Source organism: Gobius niger (genome assembly GCF_951799975.1).
Source record: "Gobius niger genome assembly, chromosome: 15".
NCBI lineage: Eukaryota > Metazoa > Chordata > Actinopteri > Gobiiformes > Gobiidae > Gobius > Gobius niger.
The window spans coordinates 6,668,970-6,687,440 of NC_136866.1; the positions used below are offsets into that span (position 1 = coordinate 6,668,970).

The window sequence follows — 18,471 nt, forward strand, 5'->3', positions numbered from 1 at the left end:
CCCACTGTGGACAGTCACACAATTTCCTTAGAGCAAATGAAACTCAGAGCTCACATGTTCACTGGCCACAAGTGCTGCTCTCCATCCACATCATCAGAAACAAAGACAAACACAGTTCTGCTATTGGCCAAACACAAACTGTACAAAAATAAAGATAGAAAAATAGATCTGAAAACTTGTTTGAGACATTCTGCAGAGACAAAAGTTTATTGCTCTCAAAACAATGTGTCATTACAACTGTTTTTATGCATTGTTCAGTGTTACATCAATGCACTTTGGTACTTTCACAGAAGAGATCTTTGTTTGTCATGTGTGTGTTTAAATCACAAAAAGATAAGAATATGCAAACTTTTCTGTTGTTTGTTTTGTTTTTAATTATACTCTTGACTCGGGACATATATTCACATAATTTAGTCACACGTTTGACGTTTAGAAAAATGTGTAGCACTTCCAGTGTGAGTTTAGCCATTTCATTCTGAATGTCATCCAACATGTCTGTGCATTTATAGCATCTATAAGTTTCGGAGCAGAATATTCTTTCCACACACATTTCTTCTCTCACTAATAACTTTTAGTGCTTTGCACAATTTATTTCACTGCAGATATGAACAGTGTTTCACTCCCTTGCACTTCTGCTTTAGCTGCCAAACCTCCTCCTTCTGCAATACTTTGCCGAGATTCTTATTTTAATTTTCTGTTTTCTATTTTGTGGCTCTGCCCCTCCCCTATTCTTCTCATTACAGATCATGAGATTATGTTGTTGCTTCCTCTTTGGTAATCAGGATGTGTCTTTTGTCCAGCTGTACTGCAGATAAGAGTTCAACTAAACATTGACACAAAATGACTTGGTTAATATAACTTAGCAAAGCTAAGCACAATGTATATAATAATAACTGTATGTTTTAATATAATTGGATCATTCCTTAGTTTACTACAGTTAACTCAAAGTTTCTCTTCCCTTTCTGTTTTGTCTAGGCACTTAAAGACATTATTCCTATAAAGAAATAAATCATGCATTGTTTCGTTGTTTTTGGTTTCAATGTAGATGTTTGGATTTGTAAACAACTTAATTACTTTTGCATTGTCCTGCATAATAGTGAGTGTGTAAAAGGTTAACAGTTTCAGGTGAAGCAAGCTGCATGTCTGTGTTTGTTCTAAGATCTTAGTTCGACATGAGTCTCGAGACAAGTCAATACGAGTTTTTACATGTTTTAATCAATAACAGTGCTCACATTGAGCCAGACTGTTTCAGTGCTGAAGAGTCTGGACAGTTCGCTGATCACTCCCTTTAAGCTCCTGAGAGCGCTCCTGTGACCTCAGTTTTTCCTCTTATTGTTACTATTCTCTGCACTTATCCTCTTGATAAAAGAGTTTCTTTGTGAACATGAGTGACCATAATTCAGTTGCAGGACAGCCATGAAGCGTACATGGGGTGCTGCAGATCTGCAGCGCCCCATGTACGAGGAGTGAAATACTGTTGAGGTGGTGAGGGTGGACAGGGGTACATTGGGTGGACCTGTGCCACATAGTAGTTGCTAAAGTTTCCATCAGAAACATATGGGGCTGGCTGGTAAAAGCAGGTGACGTTAGCTGCATTGGGGATGGCGTTTTGTTCTGCCAGTACTCTCAGTGCAAGGGTAGAGATGAGATTGAGCGTTTGCCGCCTCTCGTGGCCCATGAGGCACACAGTGCTCTCCTGGACCACTTCGTACAATGTGGCCAGGTAGTCGTACTTCCTGTCTTCTAAGTCTACAAAGTGGTTCTGAAGGTAAGACTCCAGCTTCCTTCTCTGATCGTTGACGTCAGGGAAGTCTATGAAGAATCGTGAGCACATGTAGCGCTGTAGCAGCTTCATTTCTCCATCGGAGGCGGCGCGGAAGCCCCGCACCAACAGGTGGCAGTACTTGAGCAGACCTCCTCCTCGGATCTCCTCGGGGCTCCTGGTGCAAATGAGGCGCTTGCGTAAATGGTCCAGAGCAGTAGGGAAGTCCCCATAAACACTCTCTCCCAGGATGGTGGGGTGGAAGGTGGAAGCCATGGGGTGTTCTGAGCACTCGTAGAAAAGCAGCAGTGAGTCCAGGCGGATCTGGAAGGAGTCTACACTGAACTCAAACTGTCTCCGAAGAGAGTCCACAAACTTGAGCTCTACGTTCTTGCCACGATTGTTGGAGAGAGAGATGAGGCTCCAGCGATCTGAGTCATTGCACACTTTCACCATCTTCTGCACATAGGCCTCCTGCAAACAGACAAAAAGCAATTAACAAGTGTGCTGAGCTGAGAAAACTGACTATGGCATTTTACGTAAGAGCACTTTCAAAAACTAATTTTCTTTCAGACAAGTTCAAACCACATTTAATGGTCTGTGGTGCCTTGTTCAGACTGCCTCAGTAGAACAATAAGTTACGTCTGAATGTGGGAGGGCTGAGCATGTTGCGCACATCTGTAGCTGGACAAGCTGCAGCCAGCCTGCAGGTAACGGAGCGGCGGCTTATTAATGTGGATCTGACTCCAATTGGATTAGGTAGAATCCTCTTTTACATTCAACCTATTTGCAATTGAAGGCCTATATCTAATGGGTCATGGGCAGATCATTATGTTCACCTCCACAAAAAGTAAACTCTGTTTTAGTTTTTTAGTAGTTTGTGACTGAACAGTGATGTGTGATTTTTTTGGTATACATTTTTCATACATATACAGTGGGGGGAAAAAGTATTAGGCCAAAATCCAATAGAATGTCTATGTGAAACTGACCAAATACTTTTTTTCCCCACTGTATAAATACCACACATTAATATTTTATAGCGTGCACAAAGATTTTGCACATTAACCATTTACTCTGCTGGTAGTTTTAAACGTATATTAATAAATACATAAATAAATAATCTATATAATTATTCTAACGCCCTCTGTTGGTAGTTGTTCAGTTTCGTTCACAACATGTTCTCAACAATTGCACAGGTTACGTCTTTTTATTTGTATGAGTATAAGTGAAAAATACCGCACCTTTAACGTCACTGGGGTGATTTTTTCCTTGTTCACTCCTTCAGGCAGAAAATCTAGAAGCGAGTCCAGAACTATGTCTTTCACGATCTGAAACTCCATTTCCCCTTTGAGATCAGCACAGAATATTAGATCCAGGTCTTTCCAGCCCAGGCCGCTGTCCTCGTGAAGCACGTAACTGGCTGCAGAGCCGTTCAGGCGCACCTCTCGAACATGTATCCTCTTCTCCTCCATGCGGCTCCGAACCACTTTGACTATGTCCCGTGGCTTTACCTCTAGAGTGGGGAAGCTCCATTTGCCGTGGATGGGTATCGTGCCCGTGAGGATGGAGTCCAGACGCTGCACTTGCTCCCAGTTCAGGACGCTGAGGTTTATTGCCTCTGCGTCCGAGCTGGTGTCGACTTTTGCGCGTCTTGCGTTCTCATCCATCTTGCGAAAATAAACTGAGCTTCTATCCTCTTTCAAGTTGCGTCGGAGTTGACAGTTTACTGGAAGTTTTCAGAGAATTTGAATGCATTCAAATGAATGAAGGACATTTTTCAACACAGCTGCTCCTTTCTACGTCCGCCTGCCCGCCGCCGCTCCTGGATGTTTACTGTCGCATCCATGTCTTGGAGAGTGTAAAGTTGCGATTGTCTTCCAAAATGTCTCATGCGTCTTTGTGCATCCCCTCCACGTCTGTTACAGTCACGCCTGCACGCAAACTTCTGCAAAGCGGTGCAGCAGAGGCTAATTCTTTACATTTTGGCCTAAAAAAAAGAAAGAAAAATCGAGATGCAACAGGCGTTCAGCTGCTTCACAGCTGCTGCTCAACTTCTCAGACTGCGCTTCCGTCTGAGCGGTTTCAGGGCGGGTTCTTGTTTGATTGACAGCCCCCACAGTACCGCCTCCTGATCAGTGAGGGGTTGGGGACTCTACCTGCAGAAGTTACATCAATGCATTCATTCACTCATTCATTAAACCCTTGTGTATCTAACATTTAGGATTATTTTCTTGTGTTGGTATCTTTCTATTCTGGCCTTGCCATGACCTTGAGTCAGACTTTCACAGTACATGGGCTCTGCACTAGTAAAATACTATATATATATATAATATTTATTTATTTATTTTTGACAAATAAAACTAAGGGGGCATAGACAATATTAAATAGTCTGATGCTAAATTGACTCAGAAAAGAACAAAAATGTTTGGGATAATAAACTCCACCAGATGATCTTTCGTTGTCATGTTGAATCTAGCACAGCTCAGTGTGGGCCTTTCACACACGTCACTGCAGACGAGTCCATAATGCAGCTTACTGCAGATTACCCTTTATGCGTAGGGCCATGTTCACACCTGCTCTAGACATGCGCACTGGGACAGGCACTTTTATTCACAATTGTTAACTTTGAATACCTTTTTGTGCTCAGGTGCATCCCCTTTTTTCTTCTTAAGTGCAACTATTTTTTGTACAAAAAACAAATGGTTCAAATGAACCATCAAAGATATTTGTATTTAATGTCACAGGGTTTGAAGTGTGAAAATGACTAACACCTCTGAAGATCAAAGTGCATCTAAATAATGGTAATGGTATGACGACACACACATCCAAAGGCAGTAAAACCTGCATGCTGGATCTAAAATGAGATGACAGAGATTTAAAGTAAGGGTCCGCACAGCAGTGAAAGCTCCCATTTTTTTTATTTCTTACACCATAAGTATATGTGACGTTTCGGGCCACATGTTCTTCATCGTCATAATGACGATGAAGAACATGTGGGCTTCAGTATCATTAAAGAGTGTGTGATCTCCACATACAGGAGCAGTGCAGCTGTGCTCCTCTTTCCCATTCAACAAGAGGCTCAGTGCCAGGCTTACAGCGAGCATCTACTTACCTGACCTTTGAACCTTGACACGTCAAGTGGATGACACCGGCTTGGACTCCAATGTCTGAGGACGTCAAAGGATTGACCGGAGGATTCTGGGCCGGCTGCCAAACTAAATGCCACATACCAAAAAAACATTGTGACTTTAATGTTGCAAATACTGTACTTCTTATTATTATGATGTATTTCATATTAAAGTCAAACTCCCATCAGTGAAGTACAGGGTTTAGTGACAGAGAATTTCGATCAAGTGAGGTTCATTTGAGTCAATTACGGAAATGACTCAGAACTGAACCATAAACCACAAGAATGTTGTTTGCGAACAAGGCTTTGCAACCTTTGTACATGTTATTTATTTATTTGCTCTATTTATTGACATCGCTTTGAGAAAGAGGAAAGCTTATCTGTAGGAACCCACAACCTCCCTCTACCATTCAGCCACAGGATTGACCTGACTGTCCTGTGGTGTTGACCCACAGACAAAGAGGAAGGTGATTTTTGTTTTCTTTCTTTCCCAACTGCAATTCAGCTTGTAGTGCAAGTTAAATGACACTCAGACCACACTCTGAGATGCATGCAAAACTTCCACTGCCCCAGTAAATGTGAATGAATGTTGATATTGCTATTGTACAGAGAGCATTACCCTTTGACATTGTAATCTACCTGCTGCCGCTGCTTATCGGTGATTTACACTATATATTGTATTTCCGGACACCATTTCACCTGTGACCCACGTGACACAGCTTTTCCAACCTAAGTCAACCTTGAGGACTGTAGTATAAGCCTTTACCTCTAATGAGATTCCTCCGTGGATGGTAAAGCTAGGCCTCTCTGTACCTATACTCACTACACATCAATATGGAGGACAAATAAAGTAACCAAATATGTTACACATTTGGTTAAGGTTAAGGTGTAAGGTGTTAAGGTGTCCCCGTAGGGAAATTTGTCCTCTGCATTTGACTAATCCTTTGATGCCACCGCTGTAAGGAGCAGTGGGCGACTGCAGTGAGGCACCCGGGGACCCAGGTGTCGAGCCAGGCTGATGGTCAGAATGTTGGTCCGAATCACTTGGCTGGAGGATTAACCGATTGTGCATGTTTTTGGGTGATGGGGGGGAAACCAGAGCACCCGGAGGAAACCCATCGGGACACGGGGAGAGAGCCATGCAAACTCCACACAGACAGGCCCAGACGGTCCAGGGATTCAACCCGGGACCTTCTTGCAGTGAGACGAGAGCACTCAGCCACCATGTCGCCATTTGTAACACATTTACTGCACCTTTGTACCGCCCAATATAGAGCACTTCTTTCCTTGTAATACTTGGCCAGAACTTCTTTTTAAACATCTCTTGTCACGTAAATAAGAAAATTATTATCATTATTTTTATATTATTTTATATATATATATATATATATATATGTTTTCCCCATGTGGTCCTAAACACTCAACTTAGTACTTTAAACTCAGGGGCCCAGAAATCTTATTAACCTACAGTGGATCCAGACTCGACCACCTGTATTAACCTTGGTGCTAAATTTGAAAGCTGTGGGTTAGATTCAAAGGTACATGTTACACCTTGACCTTTCTTTCCAATGGGAGAACCCCTAAAACAACTAATCATCAATCATCATTTCATTTCTGACATAGCATGGCTTGTCTTACACCATCTGCCACTCAGTTTCCTGTATGACACTGTGGTAGTGATGGGCCACAATGATGCCCGTCCACAAAACATGAGTGTGCGCTGCAGACGACATGCATCACAGAATTTGCATCTTGTACAAGTAAATACACACTTGTGACTCAGATATGGAGTCAGCACTGTTGATTTTGCTGATAAATATGCTGATGAATTCACAGAACTTAAATCTAAATACAACAGAGGTCAAAAGGCAGCTCAACTCTATTCATTTCTTTAGTGCCATTTCGCAAAGTAACTGACCATAATGATAAAGAACTGCAGTGCCATCTAGTGGATTTTGGCTGGATCGTCTGCATTTTATAACGTTGAAGCCTACGCTAGATGGCGCTCTTGTCTCAGTTCAGTGTCAGTTTTCTCCCACCGCACAGTTGTTGGAGGAATATAATAACATGCACTTGAACAGCTGTTCGTGTCCAACAAAATCCCTGTATGAAACATTTTTGATGAAAGGCTAGACTTTTACTTTTAACTGGTGCTATAATTGTTAGTGTGCGATTATGGCCATTTATTGTTTATCTGTTTTACTGTTTTAAAATAGCAACAAGTGAACTGGTCGAACTATTTAGTCTAGTTTCACGGAATGCTTTTTATGTGTCAGCATTGTTTGTGAGATCTGTCTTTCGTAATGATTGATTTGCTTGTGCTGAATGATTTACTTTTGGTCCTATGTGAGCACATGCGAAAAGTCTTTTTCTCATTTATAAGAAATGTTAAATCACTATTGGCTGCTGCAATAACTCACACGCATCTGTAACACTCAGACCTCATTTAACCTTAGGTGACAAGCAGATAAATGAGTGATGTATGGTTTATCAGATGAAAAAGCTGTAACAGATAAACACATCAGCAATGTGCTATGAAAGTATGGTTTCAACAGTAGGCTACATATATGTTTACAATTTTCATAAACCGCACATCGGGACACATTTACTGCAAAGAGTCCGCAATGGTCCTGAGGAAAGCAACTTTTTTAAAAGTAAAGCTAAACCCATTTGAGACCTACAAATGTCTTTTTCTGAGGCACCGAAGAGGCACCAAGAGCCCCCACACCTGCAGCACAGTGGAGGCGTCACAAGAGGCGCTAAGGCAGGGGTGTCCAAACTTTTTTCACGGGGAACCACATACTGAAGCGTACACAGGGTGAAGGGCCATAGATCGGTGGTTAGTGCCACAAAACCTTTGACTAGCAGAGGTTTAAATTGCGCCCCACACCTTTATTTCTGCTCAAAACCTTCATGCCAGCTCTGTCTCACAGTAAAAGGTTAGTTGTTAGGTTAGAATTGTGTGGAATTTAATACATTTCAAATAAAAAGGACCATCTCTGATGATGTGTCCCGATTCAGCAAAAAGGCGGAGGGCCACCAAACATTGGTCTGAGGGCCGCATTTGGCCCCCGGGCCGCACTTTGGACACCCCTGCGCTAAGGAAACAAAAAAGGGACAAACGAGGAGGTATCCAGGCAAGACTCCCAGCAAAGCCACACACAAAACGGATGAACTGATACGCCCTGAAGATGGTGGCAGACCAGCGGAGGGAGCTGCGTAGGAGGAAGAGGAAGGAGGAGGTGGAGCTGAGCAGTGCAGGACACCACGCTCTGAAACTGTTCCGTTTCCGAGGATCAGAGGAGACTGAAGGCAGCCAGGTTTTCCTGAGGGTGCTGCGGTTTCCCCACCCTCCGGGTCAGGTCGGCCCACAATGGCAGCGCGGCTCAGTCGCAGCGGCTCAGGACTAACACCTGAGCACTTTTTTGTTGTATGCTTGTGCAATGACAAATAAAGCACTTACTTACTTATTTGTTAGTTATCTTGTAGTAAAGGGAGATAAACCTACAGTGAGGAGACTGGCCCCCTGTCGTGTTGAGTGTTTTATCTGTGGCCTGAGATTATACTGAAAATGTGAAATGAAAATATAGTGTGGAAAGTCTGATATGAGAGTATTTTATGTCAAGGCCAATATCGATTGTGGTGAAGGGAATCCAATAGGTTTAACAACGTTCCGAAGCCAAATCAATCTTAAAATACTTAGTGCTTAGTCTCTTTATGTTGTTCTATATGCCTCGTTTAGCTGCACACATGATGACACCCCGCCCGCTTGGCATTTATTATATAACAGCTTTTGAATCCAATGAACAATACAGAGCATTTGCAGGATTGGTGAGAACCTAAAACGGCTCATCAGTGAGCTGCATGCGAATGAAGTCCTCTTTTGGCTCTTGTGGCTGCAGTTTGGCGTGTCAGTCTGTTATGAAGAGCTCCTGGACGCTTTGGCTGTAGGCGGCGGTAGACGGTGGTGGGTGATTGGAACTGAATGAAAGACTTGATGGGGCGTAATCAAAGTCCTGACTGAAGAAAAAAGATAAATGTTGAGGTGGACACTTTAGCGGCGGAGAACCACGTGTCACTTGCAGTTTGCGTTGCCAGACATTTCGGTTTGGAACTGATGTCATTCACATGTGCTGTTTTTGTTTATCTCAGCTGATCTATCCCACACACACACAGTTTATTCTTTTCTTTGGTCATTTTTATACAATGAACTCATCCTTCTCTGTTCTCTGACCTTTGCCCTCTGATTAGTAAACAGTTAATGCGAAGCTAGGGAACAAATAAACAAAAACACCCAGAGACCATTAGTTACAATAGTCCACTTGCTCTTTAAATACAACACACAAATGCTTATGTGCACCAATTCTCTGTAATATGATGCACACAGTTTATCACACTGTTGCAGAGCATTCAGGCCTCACAGTAAGAATCCATGTTTAGACCGGATGTTTCTAGTTTGCATGTTCTCCCAGTGTCTGCAGGGTTCTCCTCATGCTCAGCTTCCCCCTATCACTAAAATCACTTAAATAGGGTTTCCTCTGGACCCCCTCGAGGCCGTTGTGCCGCGAGGTCCTCCAGACTGACCCCAGGCATGTGCTCCTGGACCGCGTTGGAGCGGCGGTATTTTCTGGATCTGGAGAGGACCTGCTGTTGCCTCATGAATAAGTGTTTATAATCAGCTCTTTCCTGTTTGGAGCGGACAGAGGAAAGGCTCTTAACACATGATTTGCGATTTGCAACTCTGAAGGATTTCAACAGATGCTTTATCTTTCATCGGAAACGTGAATAATTTCTGTAGCGTTGACCTAAATCCACGCGACTCCGAGAAGCTATTCTAATGTAAACCGATGTCATGCGGGGAGTTCTTCAAAAGAGGGAAATGTGGAAATTGTTGTTTGACAAGACGCAGTTACAGTATCAGGAAATTAATGGGCTTAGCTGACGCACCACTGTTTTAGAGAAAAGAGAACATTGATAACAGCAGTATTTCCCAACACTTGTGATGAAAGCATGATGGCAAAGGGCAATCCAAAAGCCTGAATACACTTTAGATTACAGCCCATCAGTTCCATGTCAAAGTACAGGCAACAAGATTATTGTTTCACATGTAAGTACAGGTAATACATTAAAGTGTAAGATTTTACCTCTGAACCCCCACCTTAACCGACCACATGTTCTAACACTTGGTAAAAGAGAGACAAAAATGTGCCGGAAAAGCAACAATAACACAATAAAAAAGCGTCAAAAACACGACTTAAGAGTGATGAAAAATCAACAAAAAATGTGACAGAAACATGACCAAAACGCAAGAAAAACACTTTCAAAATGTGGCAAAAGAGCAACAGAAACGTGCTGGAAAAGCAACAATAACTCAAGAAAAAGAGCGACAAAAATACGACTAAAGGGTGACGAAAAAGCAACAAAAAAATCAACAAGAAAACCAAGGAAGAGCAACAAAATGGTGCCAAAAATGTGATGAAAACGTCACCAAAACATGTTAAAAAAAAACTACAAAAACTGGACAGAAACGCTTGAGAAAAGCAGCAATAGCGGGGCCAAAAAGTTATGATCCAGAGGCTTTTAGATTTGGGTAAAACTGAACTGGAGAAAATGCGCTTGGTTAAGGCGGGGGGGTAACAAGTAAATAAAGAGGTACATATAGGGTCTCACTTTAGATCAGTCGTTCCCAACATTTTTTGTGGCGTTTACCCCTTGAATTGTTCATTTAGACTCCGAGTACCCCCTACCTCGAGGACCGTGCCAATATTACGACAAAGTGACCAACTAAACTAAGACTATTCAGTATTTAGTGCGAATGAAGCTAAATTACTCTCAAAATCAAACCTTTAACTGTGTGAAAAACATAACTAAAACTAGGTTTCCTTTGAAATTAATATTGAATTTGTACTCAGTTTTTTGTAATCTGATATAATTCCCCATGTCCCTGGTTGAGAAACACTACTTTAGATTTCAGCCTGAGCTCATGTGTAGTTACACATTGGGTATTTGCACATTAGTTATGCAGTAATTTTCCCCAGTTTAAGAAACTAGTGTGACTTTGATAAATCTGGCACATCCATATGACAGCCAAACTTGTACACCTTTGTTACACCTTCATTACGCATTGTATACAGTTGCTACACTCCAGAGGTGGGAGACTCGAGTCAAATGACTTGACTCGAGTCAGACTCGAGTCGCAATTTTTAGGACTTGAGACTTACTTGACCAAAGCTCCGAAAAGACTTGACTTGACTTGTGACTCGAGACTTAACTTGGACTTGAGGCCAATGACTCTCAATGACTTGCTGTGACTTTATAGTTATTTATTTGAGTGAAACTGTCGAAAGATCAGGATTTATTTCGTAACAGCATTTAGTGACTATTTTACGCATCCGCACACAGCCCAGTGACAGCGGGACTGAAGGCTACGCAGAATCTATTTTGAGCAGGGGCGAATCCGAGCATACAGGGACTGGGGCAGCACAGGGGAACCACTGACAGAAAAACCTAAACTAAAAATATTATTTTATATTTATGTTTCAGACTGCAGGGAAAAGCAGCTCATGTTTAAAAGACACAGTTTCATTATTTTTTTTTTTTTAAATGCCCCCCCGGTCTATGTAATTTTGTACATAGACTGTTCATTTAAAATATATATAGTTTGAATTTTTTGGCAATTAAATATTAATTAGACTTTAAATCCAAGATCCAAGATTTTAAAAAGTTTGATTTTAGCCTAAATTTTTAAAATCGCTATATCTTGAGAAAGCACTTTTTTTCAATTATTTTCAAGATTAAACACATTTTGAAAAGTAGACACGCTGGCGTTTGTGACTTGAGGTGCCTTGCCAGCTTAAGCAAGACTTGACTTGACTTGAGCCCATGACCGATTGACTTGGACTTACTTGGGACTTGGACCTTCACGACTTGGACTTGACTCGAGACTTGCATTTAGTGACTTACTCCCACCTCTGCTACACTCTGTACATCTTTATTAAACCTTGCACTGTAATGTGTAATTACCTTAAGCAATTCTTTTATGTTTCTATTTTAGGTAAGGTATTTATATATGAAAGGGAATTAAGGGAAAATTAGCAGCTGACACACACATACACAATGCACTGAAGGAGGGAAACACATTTTACTCGACTAAAAAACAAAGTAAAATTAAGTACAGGGCATTCAAATAGTCTCAGAGCTACCGTGGCAAACCAGCTACAGTTTTTTTGGATCTAGAAACTGTATCTCTTCCAAATTACTGAGTCCAGACTTCGATAAAACAAAATATTTTAGCACAATGTCAGTGTGAATTTCATGTAAAATCAAAACTCTGTCTCTAAACATCTCAAGGCTGAGAAATAAAGCTGCCAGAGCGGATCCTATGGTCCCAGTGAAATGTTAAACAATGAGCGGGAAAACTACCAAGAAATATCCATGAAGTAACGCTCATATTTAAAACAGGCCACATGTGTACTGCACTCGTCTATTCCAAACTACTTCGAACGACCTACACTGTCTGGTCAAAGTCACGTCGGGTCAAATTATATAGACTTGTCATTTAAAGCTAAATCACAGCTGACACTTAAGAGCAGGGTGTATTTCAAGCTGAACAACGTCCTACATGAGGCCACAAATTACTAAGGTCTTAGGATGTACTTTGATATAATGTCACACAGGACTGAATCACCACAACAGTCAGGTTAGGCTTGTTTTTGTAGCATCTGATCCAACACCAATAGTTTCAAAGCCCAAATCTTTCCTCCAAAAGTCCACTTTAATGAAAGCAATAATAAGCCTGTTTCATTCTCTCTTTTTAACATGTGGTATCAATATAATGGGGTGTTACAATGGCAGCTGCAGCAAGATACACCTCCAAAGCTGAATATTAGAGTGTTAAGATTTCATTTAGTGTCTGTGTTTACAAATGAACTGTCTATGACCCTGTTCCTTATAGGGCTGGCTGTGGCCGCGGTGGTTCAGGACTGTGATTACCTGTAATTACAACAAAAGCCTCAATTCAGAAAGAAAAACTGTGGGATGTTTAATGCTTTACTTCAGGGTGGCCAAGTCTGGAATATGCACTTTGCAACTGGATCCATTTTTTGTGTTGCAGACATTAATATGGTGCAAATACTGACGTTATTTCGCGGTGTCTTTTGATTGAAGAAGTGAAATACCCCAAGCTTTTGATTTCCTATACTTCAGTGGTTTTGTCACCAGCAGCGCTTCTGGTAAATTTCTCTTAAAGAGGGGGTATTATGCTTTTTTCAATCACATAGCACCAGTCTATAGCACACTACAATGATGACCAGACCTTCTGTTGGTCGGTAAATGCAGTAAATTAGAATAACTGCCTTGTATAAAATTGCTCTCTCAAAATGGCTGTAGCGAATGTCTTGAAATAGGCCTCTGTCTCTTTAAGAACCTCTGACCCTTTCCGACACGCCCCCTCCACACGCTGTCTGTGGCATCAGTGGGGAGGGGGTTCTGCTGAGGAGCAGTGGTTGGTTACTCGGCTGGTGACGAAAGCTCGGAGGCGTCTCCAGGAGGTGGGGGCGTTCCTAGGAGGACTCAGGCAAACCTATCCCTAAAATGGCCGCCATCAGAGTTTTTACAGATTACTCAAAAACACGTAAATGTGCCAAGGCAACACTTCAGGCATGTTTTAAATGCCATAATAACATGATGTAAAGCTTGAAAAGGTCGATTTTGCATAATACCCCCCCTTTAATCTCTAGATTTGACCTTTCTTAAGAATTCCCGCATCAGACTAAGTTGGTGATGCAGATTTTCAGGAGGTTGCTGAAATTGTGCATTCCAGGAAAGTTGCCAATGATGTTGCTGAAAAGGGTGAAGCTTATTCAAGACTGTAGCCGTGCAAGGAATGAGGATCAGAAACAGCTACGCCATGTTGTCAAAGAGCACAGGCAAATCGTTTGTGATGCCAACAAAGCCACAGTGGTTGTTGACTTCCCAAAGAACCGTTTTATCCAATGTTCAGTTTGTTTTTGCAGAATAAATGGCTTGCTATGTTATTGTATAGCGAGTGTCTTGTGCAACATCTAAATCATTTGGTTTGATAGGGAACCAAATACAGGGTTCTAATCTGGAGCTTTTTTTAGTGCACATGTAAATGTTTTTCACATTTCAGTGTTTTGCATCTCTTATGCAAAAACAATAAGCAAAGGAGACACACAAAATTTCCTGTTGAGGGATGTAAAGCACCTTTTGGCTTGACTATTTATACTGTGTATGGAATGCAACCACTGATCATCAACAGAGGGTACAATCGTGTGAAGAATCGAGGTTAAAGCTGCTAAATAAAATAACCGCAGATGTGTGTGGGTTATTGACCCCATTATCAGTGACCTTTTGTTTAATGCCATCATTTTTCACATGTAAAACAAGGACATTATCTATATTTGAATATTGTTGAAACTGGATGTGTGACATTCTGCAGTTGCATACACTCCCCAAGCAAATATCAAATGTAAAAAAGGATGTCAAAGCTGTTCTACCATATCTTTATAAAGCAAACGTGTCAAGCAGTGTTCATTTTTCATTAATCATTACATTTATGTTGTTCATAATCTGTTACGCTTCTCTCACATGAACAAAGTACCTTTAGACTATTGTCTAACGGCCTGTTCACTGGCCTCTCTAAACGAGCTGTTAGACAACTGCAGTACATCCAAAATGCTGCGGCTCGAGTCCTGACCAAAAGCAGGAAATACGACCACATTAGTCCAGTGCTCCGGTCTCTGCACTGGCTTCCTGTTGCGAGAATAGAGTTTAAAACAGCCCTGCTTGTGTATAAGTCCCTTCATTGTCAAGCACGAAAGTACATCTCTGACATGTTACAACTGTATGATCCACCTCGGGCCCTGAGATCGTCAGGGAGGGGTCTCCTGGTGGTTCCCAGAGTCAATAATAAACATGGTCAGGCTGCATTTCAGGTTTATGCAGCAAAAGTCTGGAACAGCCTTAATGAGGATCTGAGACAGGCCTCAACCCTGAGTATTTTTAAGTCCAGGCTGAACGGACACCTTTTTACTGCAGCCTATGGAGATTGAAACTTTTTTTTAATGTAATTGTAACTAATGATTTGTTTTCTTGATTTTAATTGTGTTTTTAAGGCTTTTTATTGTGTTTTTAATGCTTTTTATTCTATTTTTACTATGTTTGGTGTTACTGTGAGGCACATTGAGTTGTCATGTACATGAAATGTGCCATACAAATAAACTTGCCTTGCCTTGCCTTACCTTTAGTTCCCAGGGCAGTGAATAAAAATGAGGCTCCGTGTCATTGGAATCTTAGAATCTTTATTCAAATCATTACTTTGACTGAAACTATGACAAAATTTACTGTATTTGTGAACAAAATCATGATGACAAAAGCAACGCAAGCTTTGAAATGGCCAAGTGTCTGAACAAGTTCTGGACCACACAGATGAATGGAGACAAACAATCTCACACATTCGCAGCATCTGTTTGGATCTGTACGATTAGAAAATAAAACCTCCTGCTGCTTCTTCAGTGATATCACCACGACTGTTGGTCTGCACATGTCAAACTGCTTACTGCGGCAAATACACAGATGCTTCCAGAATTCAACTTTTATTAGTTCGAGTGGATCTGTCAGACATCGCATGGACATTTTTAGTTTCACTGTTTTACAGATCTAATAGATTGCGTATAACTATCCTCCTGGGCTAGCAATTTGTAAGTAATATTAAATAAATGAATATTTTCCGAAGTCCCTCCCTTTGCTGATCTCAACAACTATAATCAGAATCCCCGGTGCCATCACTTTGACCAATGAGCTTTCCTTTGAACTGGTTCCCGACCTGCAGGCTAGGATAAATGTCTTGGAAAAACGCCTCTGGTAGTGGTAGCATGTAAACTCAGAGATGATGCGAGTGCTCAGAGTTAAGATACGAGATGAAGATGTCTAGGGCGCCCCCAGTGGAGAAGTGCAGCTACTGATAAAACTTACAAAACCAGCAGTAACATGAAACTTTTCTTGTTTTGTTTGCATACAAGTTTATCCAGCTGAACCCTCTGGAGTCAGATCACCGAATTTTGTGTGAAAAATCCCAGTCACCAGGACTTGATTGTTGACTTTTGAAATTCTGCGCTGTCTCTCACCTCATTTTGAAGCTTTTTGGACTAATTTACTAATGCAGAACTTAGATTCAATGGCATAACGCATAGGTATGTAGACTTGGTTTAGCCCTGGTATCAACTGGGCTCAGATTGTTTGATTACTGGGAAATAAACCAGTGATGCAGTGGGAGGAAAAAGTGAGTACACCCTTTGGAAAATGTGGTCCGATCTGTATTAAAATCACAAGAATGAGTTAACAGTGTCTGCTTAAACCAACACCACCCAAACATTTACATTTTATCATATTTGTATTGGCCATAACATGTAAACACTCACAGGACAGCATGGAATAAGTAAGTACACCGCCTGAATCTCGCTGAACTGCAGTAGTTTTGCAAAGAGGAATGGTCTGAGATTCATCCTGATCGTTGTGAGCGTCTAATCTGCAACTACAGAGAATCAGTTATTGCTGCAAAAGAAGGATCAGCCAGCTATTCAATATAATGGTTTCATGTTTACATGTTATGCCCCAAACAAATATGATCAAATTTAAATGTTTGGGTGGTATTAGTTTAAGCAGACACTGTTTACTAATTCTTTAATAAAGATCAGACCACATTTTATGACCAATTTAGGTAGAAATGTGAGAAATTCCCAACGGTGTACTCACTATTTCCTCCCACTGAAGATGTGAAACCTTAGTTGTTCAAAACTGAACTTTAAGATTCTTGTCCTGAGTTTGATTCAACATTGAGTCCGTTGTCCTTGTCTTTCATTTAAACCCTTTGATTGAGTTGTTTGTCTCTGAAATGAGGCTGAATAGAAGCAGAGTGCAGCAGGAAAACCCCTCCATGAAGTCTGGGGCGAACTTGGGGAAAAAGGATCCTTTTTGTTTGATTTGGGATTTGGTCTGGACTGTATTAGCCAAAATCGAAGTCAAACTAAGCAGGTTTTACAATATGGCTTGTTTTGATTATACATACGATTATTGCATGGGCCAGTGGATTTCAGAATGTTGGCCAATAACCATACTAGATTTTCAACTAAAAGACAGTGGGAGGAAGCGAGTATTGCTGACAGTTCTGCCGCTGTGAAACTAAATCAGTTTGTTCTTTAGAAATGTGTTGGTGAGGCCCAATGTTTGATGTCCAACCTGTGGTGGTCAGCTCTCATTTGTACCGTCAGTGTAACAATTAACTTTATTGAGCACATATTATTTGTTTTGATTAGTTTTTAGCCTAAGAACTTCAGTTTGTGGGGTTGTGCATAGCTGAAGTCAAAGCCAAATTAGTTCTAGTTCAACCACAACATCACTGGGTTTCAGTATAATAACACATAACCTACTTAGAGCAGGGGCGGACAGGCCATATGTCCATTCTGGAAGAGCACAGAAGGGCCACAGGCTCTAGGGCCACCGGGCTGGCCTCTCAGTTTTCTTCTTTAACCCCTTAACTCCCACCTGAACCGAGCACATTTTCTCTAGTTTGGCTTTACCCCAATCCAAAAGCTTCTGGAAAAAAGGTGAGAAAATAGCAACAGAACTGAGACGAAAACAATCATGAAGATGTGACAAAAAAGTGAGAAAACGTAGACAAAAAATTGACAAAAAATTGACAAAAAAACAGACAAAAAATTGACAAAAATTGACCAAAAAATGGCAAAAAAATGGACAAAAAAATGACAAAGTGACAAAAAAATGACGAAAAAAATGATGTAAAAGTGGCAAAAATGTCACAAAAATTGACAAAAAAGGACAAAGTGACAGAAAGTGACAAAAAAGTGAGAAAACGTAGACAAAAAACGGACAAAAAACGGACAAAAATTGACAAAAAAATTGACAAAAAAGAACAAAAAAATGACAGAAAGTGACAAAAAAATGACAAAAAATTGACACAAAAATGACGAAAAGATACTGAACATGTGACAAAAAGTGACAAAAAATTTACTATTTGACAAAAAATTACAAAAAAGTTGAAAAAAAAAATTGTTGAAACCCTCCCCAAAAAATGATGGAAAAAAATCTGATGAGGAAAAAGATCCATTTAGATGAGTTTTGTAGATCTTAGCTTTCAAATGAGGCGTTAGGTTGTCGCTCTCCAGTCGAGAAGCTTTTAGATTTGGGTAAAGCAGAACTGGAGAAAATGTTCTCGGCTAAGGCAGGTGGTAAGAGGGTAAATTGGGCCAGGCTGGTCTGAGTCCAGGGCCGTTTTTTAGTCCCAGTCCGCCCCTGACTTAGAGTCATACTGAAAATGCTTCACAAACCAGACATACGTAAATTGACCCCAATGAAACCACTTCCTCACTGTCATTCACACACAGACAGACCTGCACTGAAATCACCACTAAATTAATATTATTTATCAGTACAACTAATCAGGAAGCTTACCACTATACTGCGAGATATTTAGACACGCTGAATAAAATCCCCATTATGAGATTAGGGACAGATAAAACAGATGGACTGAGGGGAATGTAGA

At 41.0% G+C, this 18,471-nt stretch overlaps 1 protein-coding gene across 1 annotated transcript; it reads right to left on the bottom strand.

Annotated features, from left to right (window-relative positions):
• Positions 1-316: 316 nt before the first annotated feature.
• LOC306974636 (terminal nucleotidyltransferase 5A-like) lies at positions 317-3,799 on the bottom strand. Its single transcript, XM_079571992.1, has 2 exons — positions 3,004-3,799; positions 317-2,236 (listed from the first exon to the last, which is right to left on the bottom strand). The coding sequence occupies exons 1-2, from the start codon at positions 3,427-3,429 to the stop codon at positions 1,400-1,402; spliced, it is 1,263 nt and encodes a 420-aa protein (XP_079428118.1). The 5' UTR covers positions 3,430-3,799; the 3' UTR covers positions 317-1,399.
• Positions 3,800-18,471: the final 14,672 nt, after the last annotated feature.

Bases quoted from the DNA above. Each gene is read 5' to 3' on its own strand.
- LOC306974636 (XM_079571992.1), bottom strand. From the start codon at position 3,429: ATGGATGAGAACGCAAGACGCGCAAAAGTCGACACCAGCTCGGACGCA. The intron at 2,237-3,003 runs GTGCGGTATTTT...GTCTGTTTGCAG, and splicing joins TCACCCCAGTGACGTTAAAG to GAGGCCTATGTGCAGAAGAT.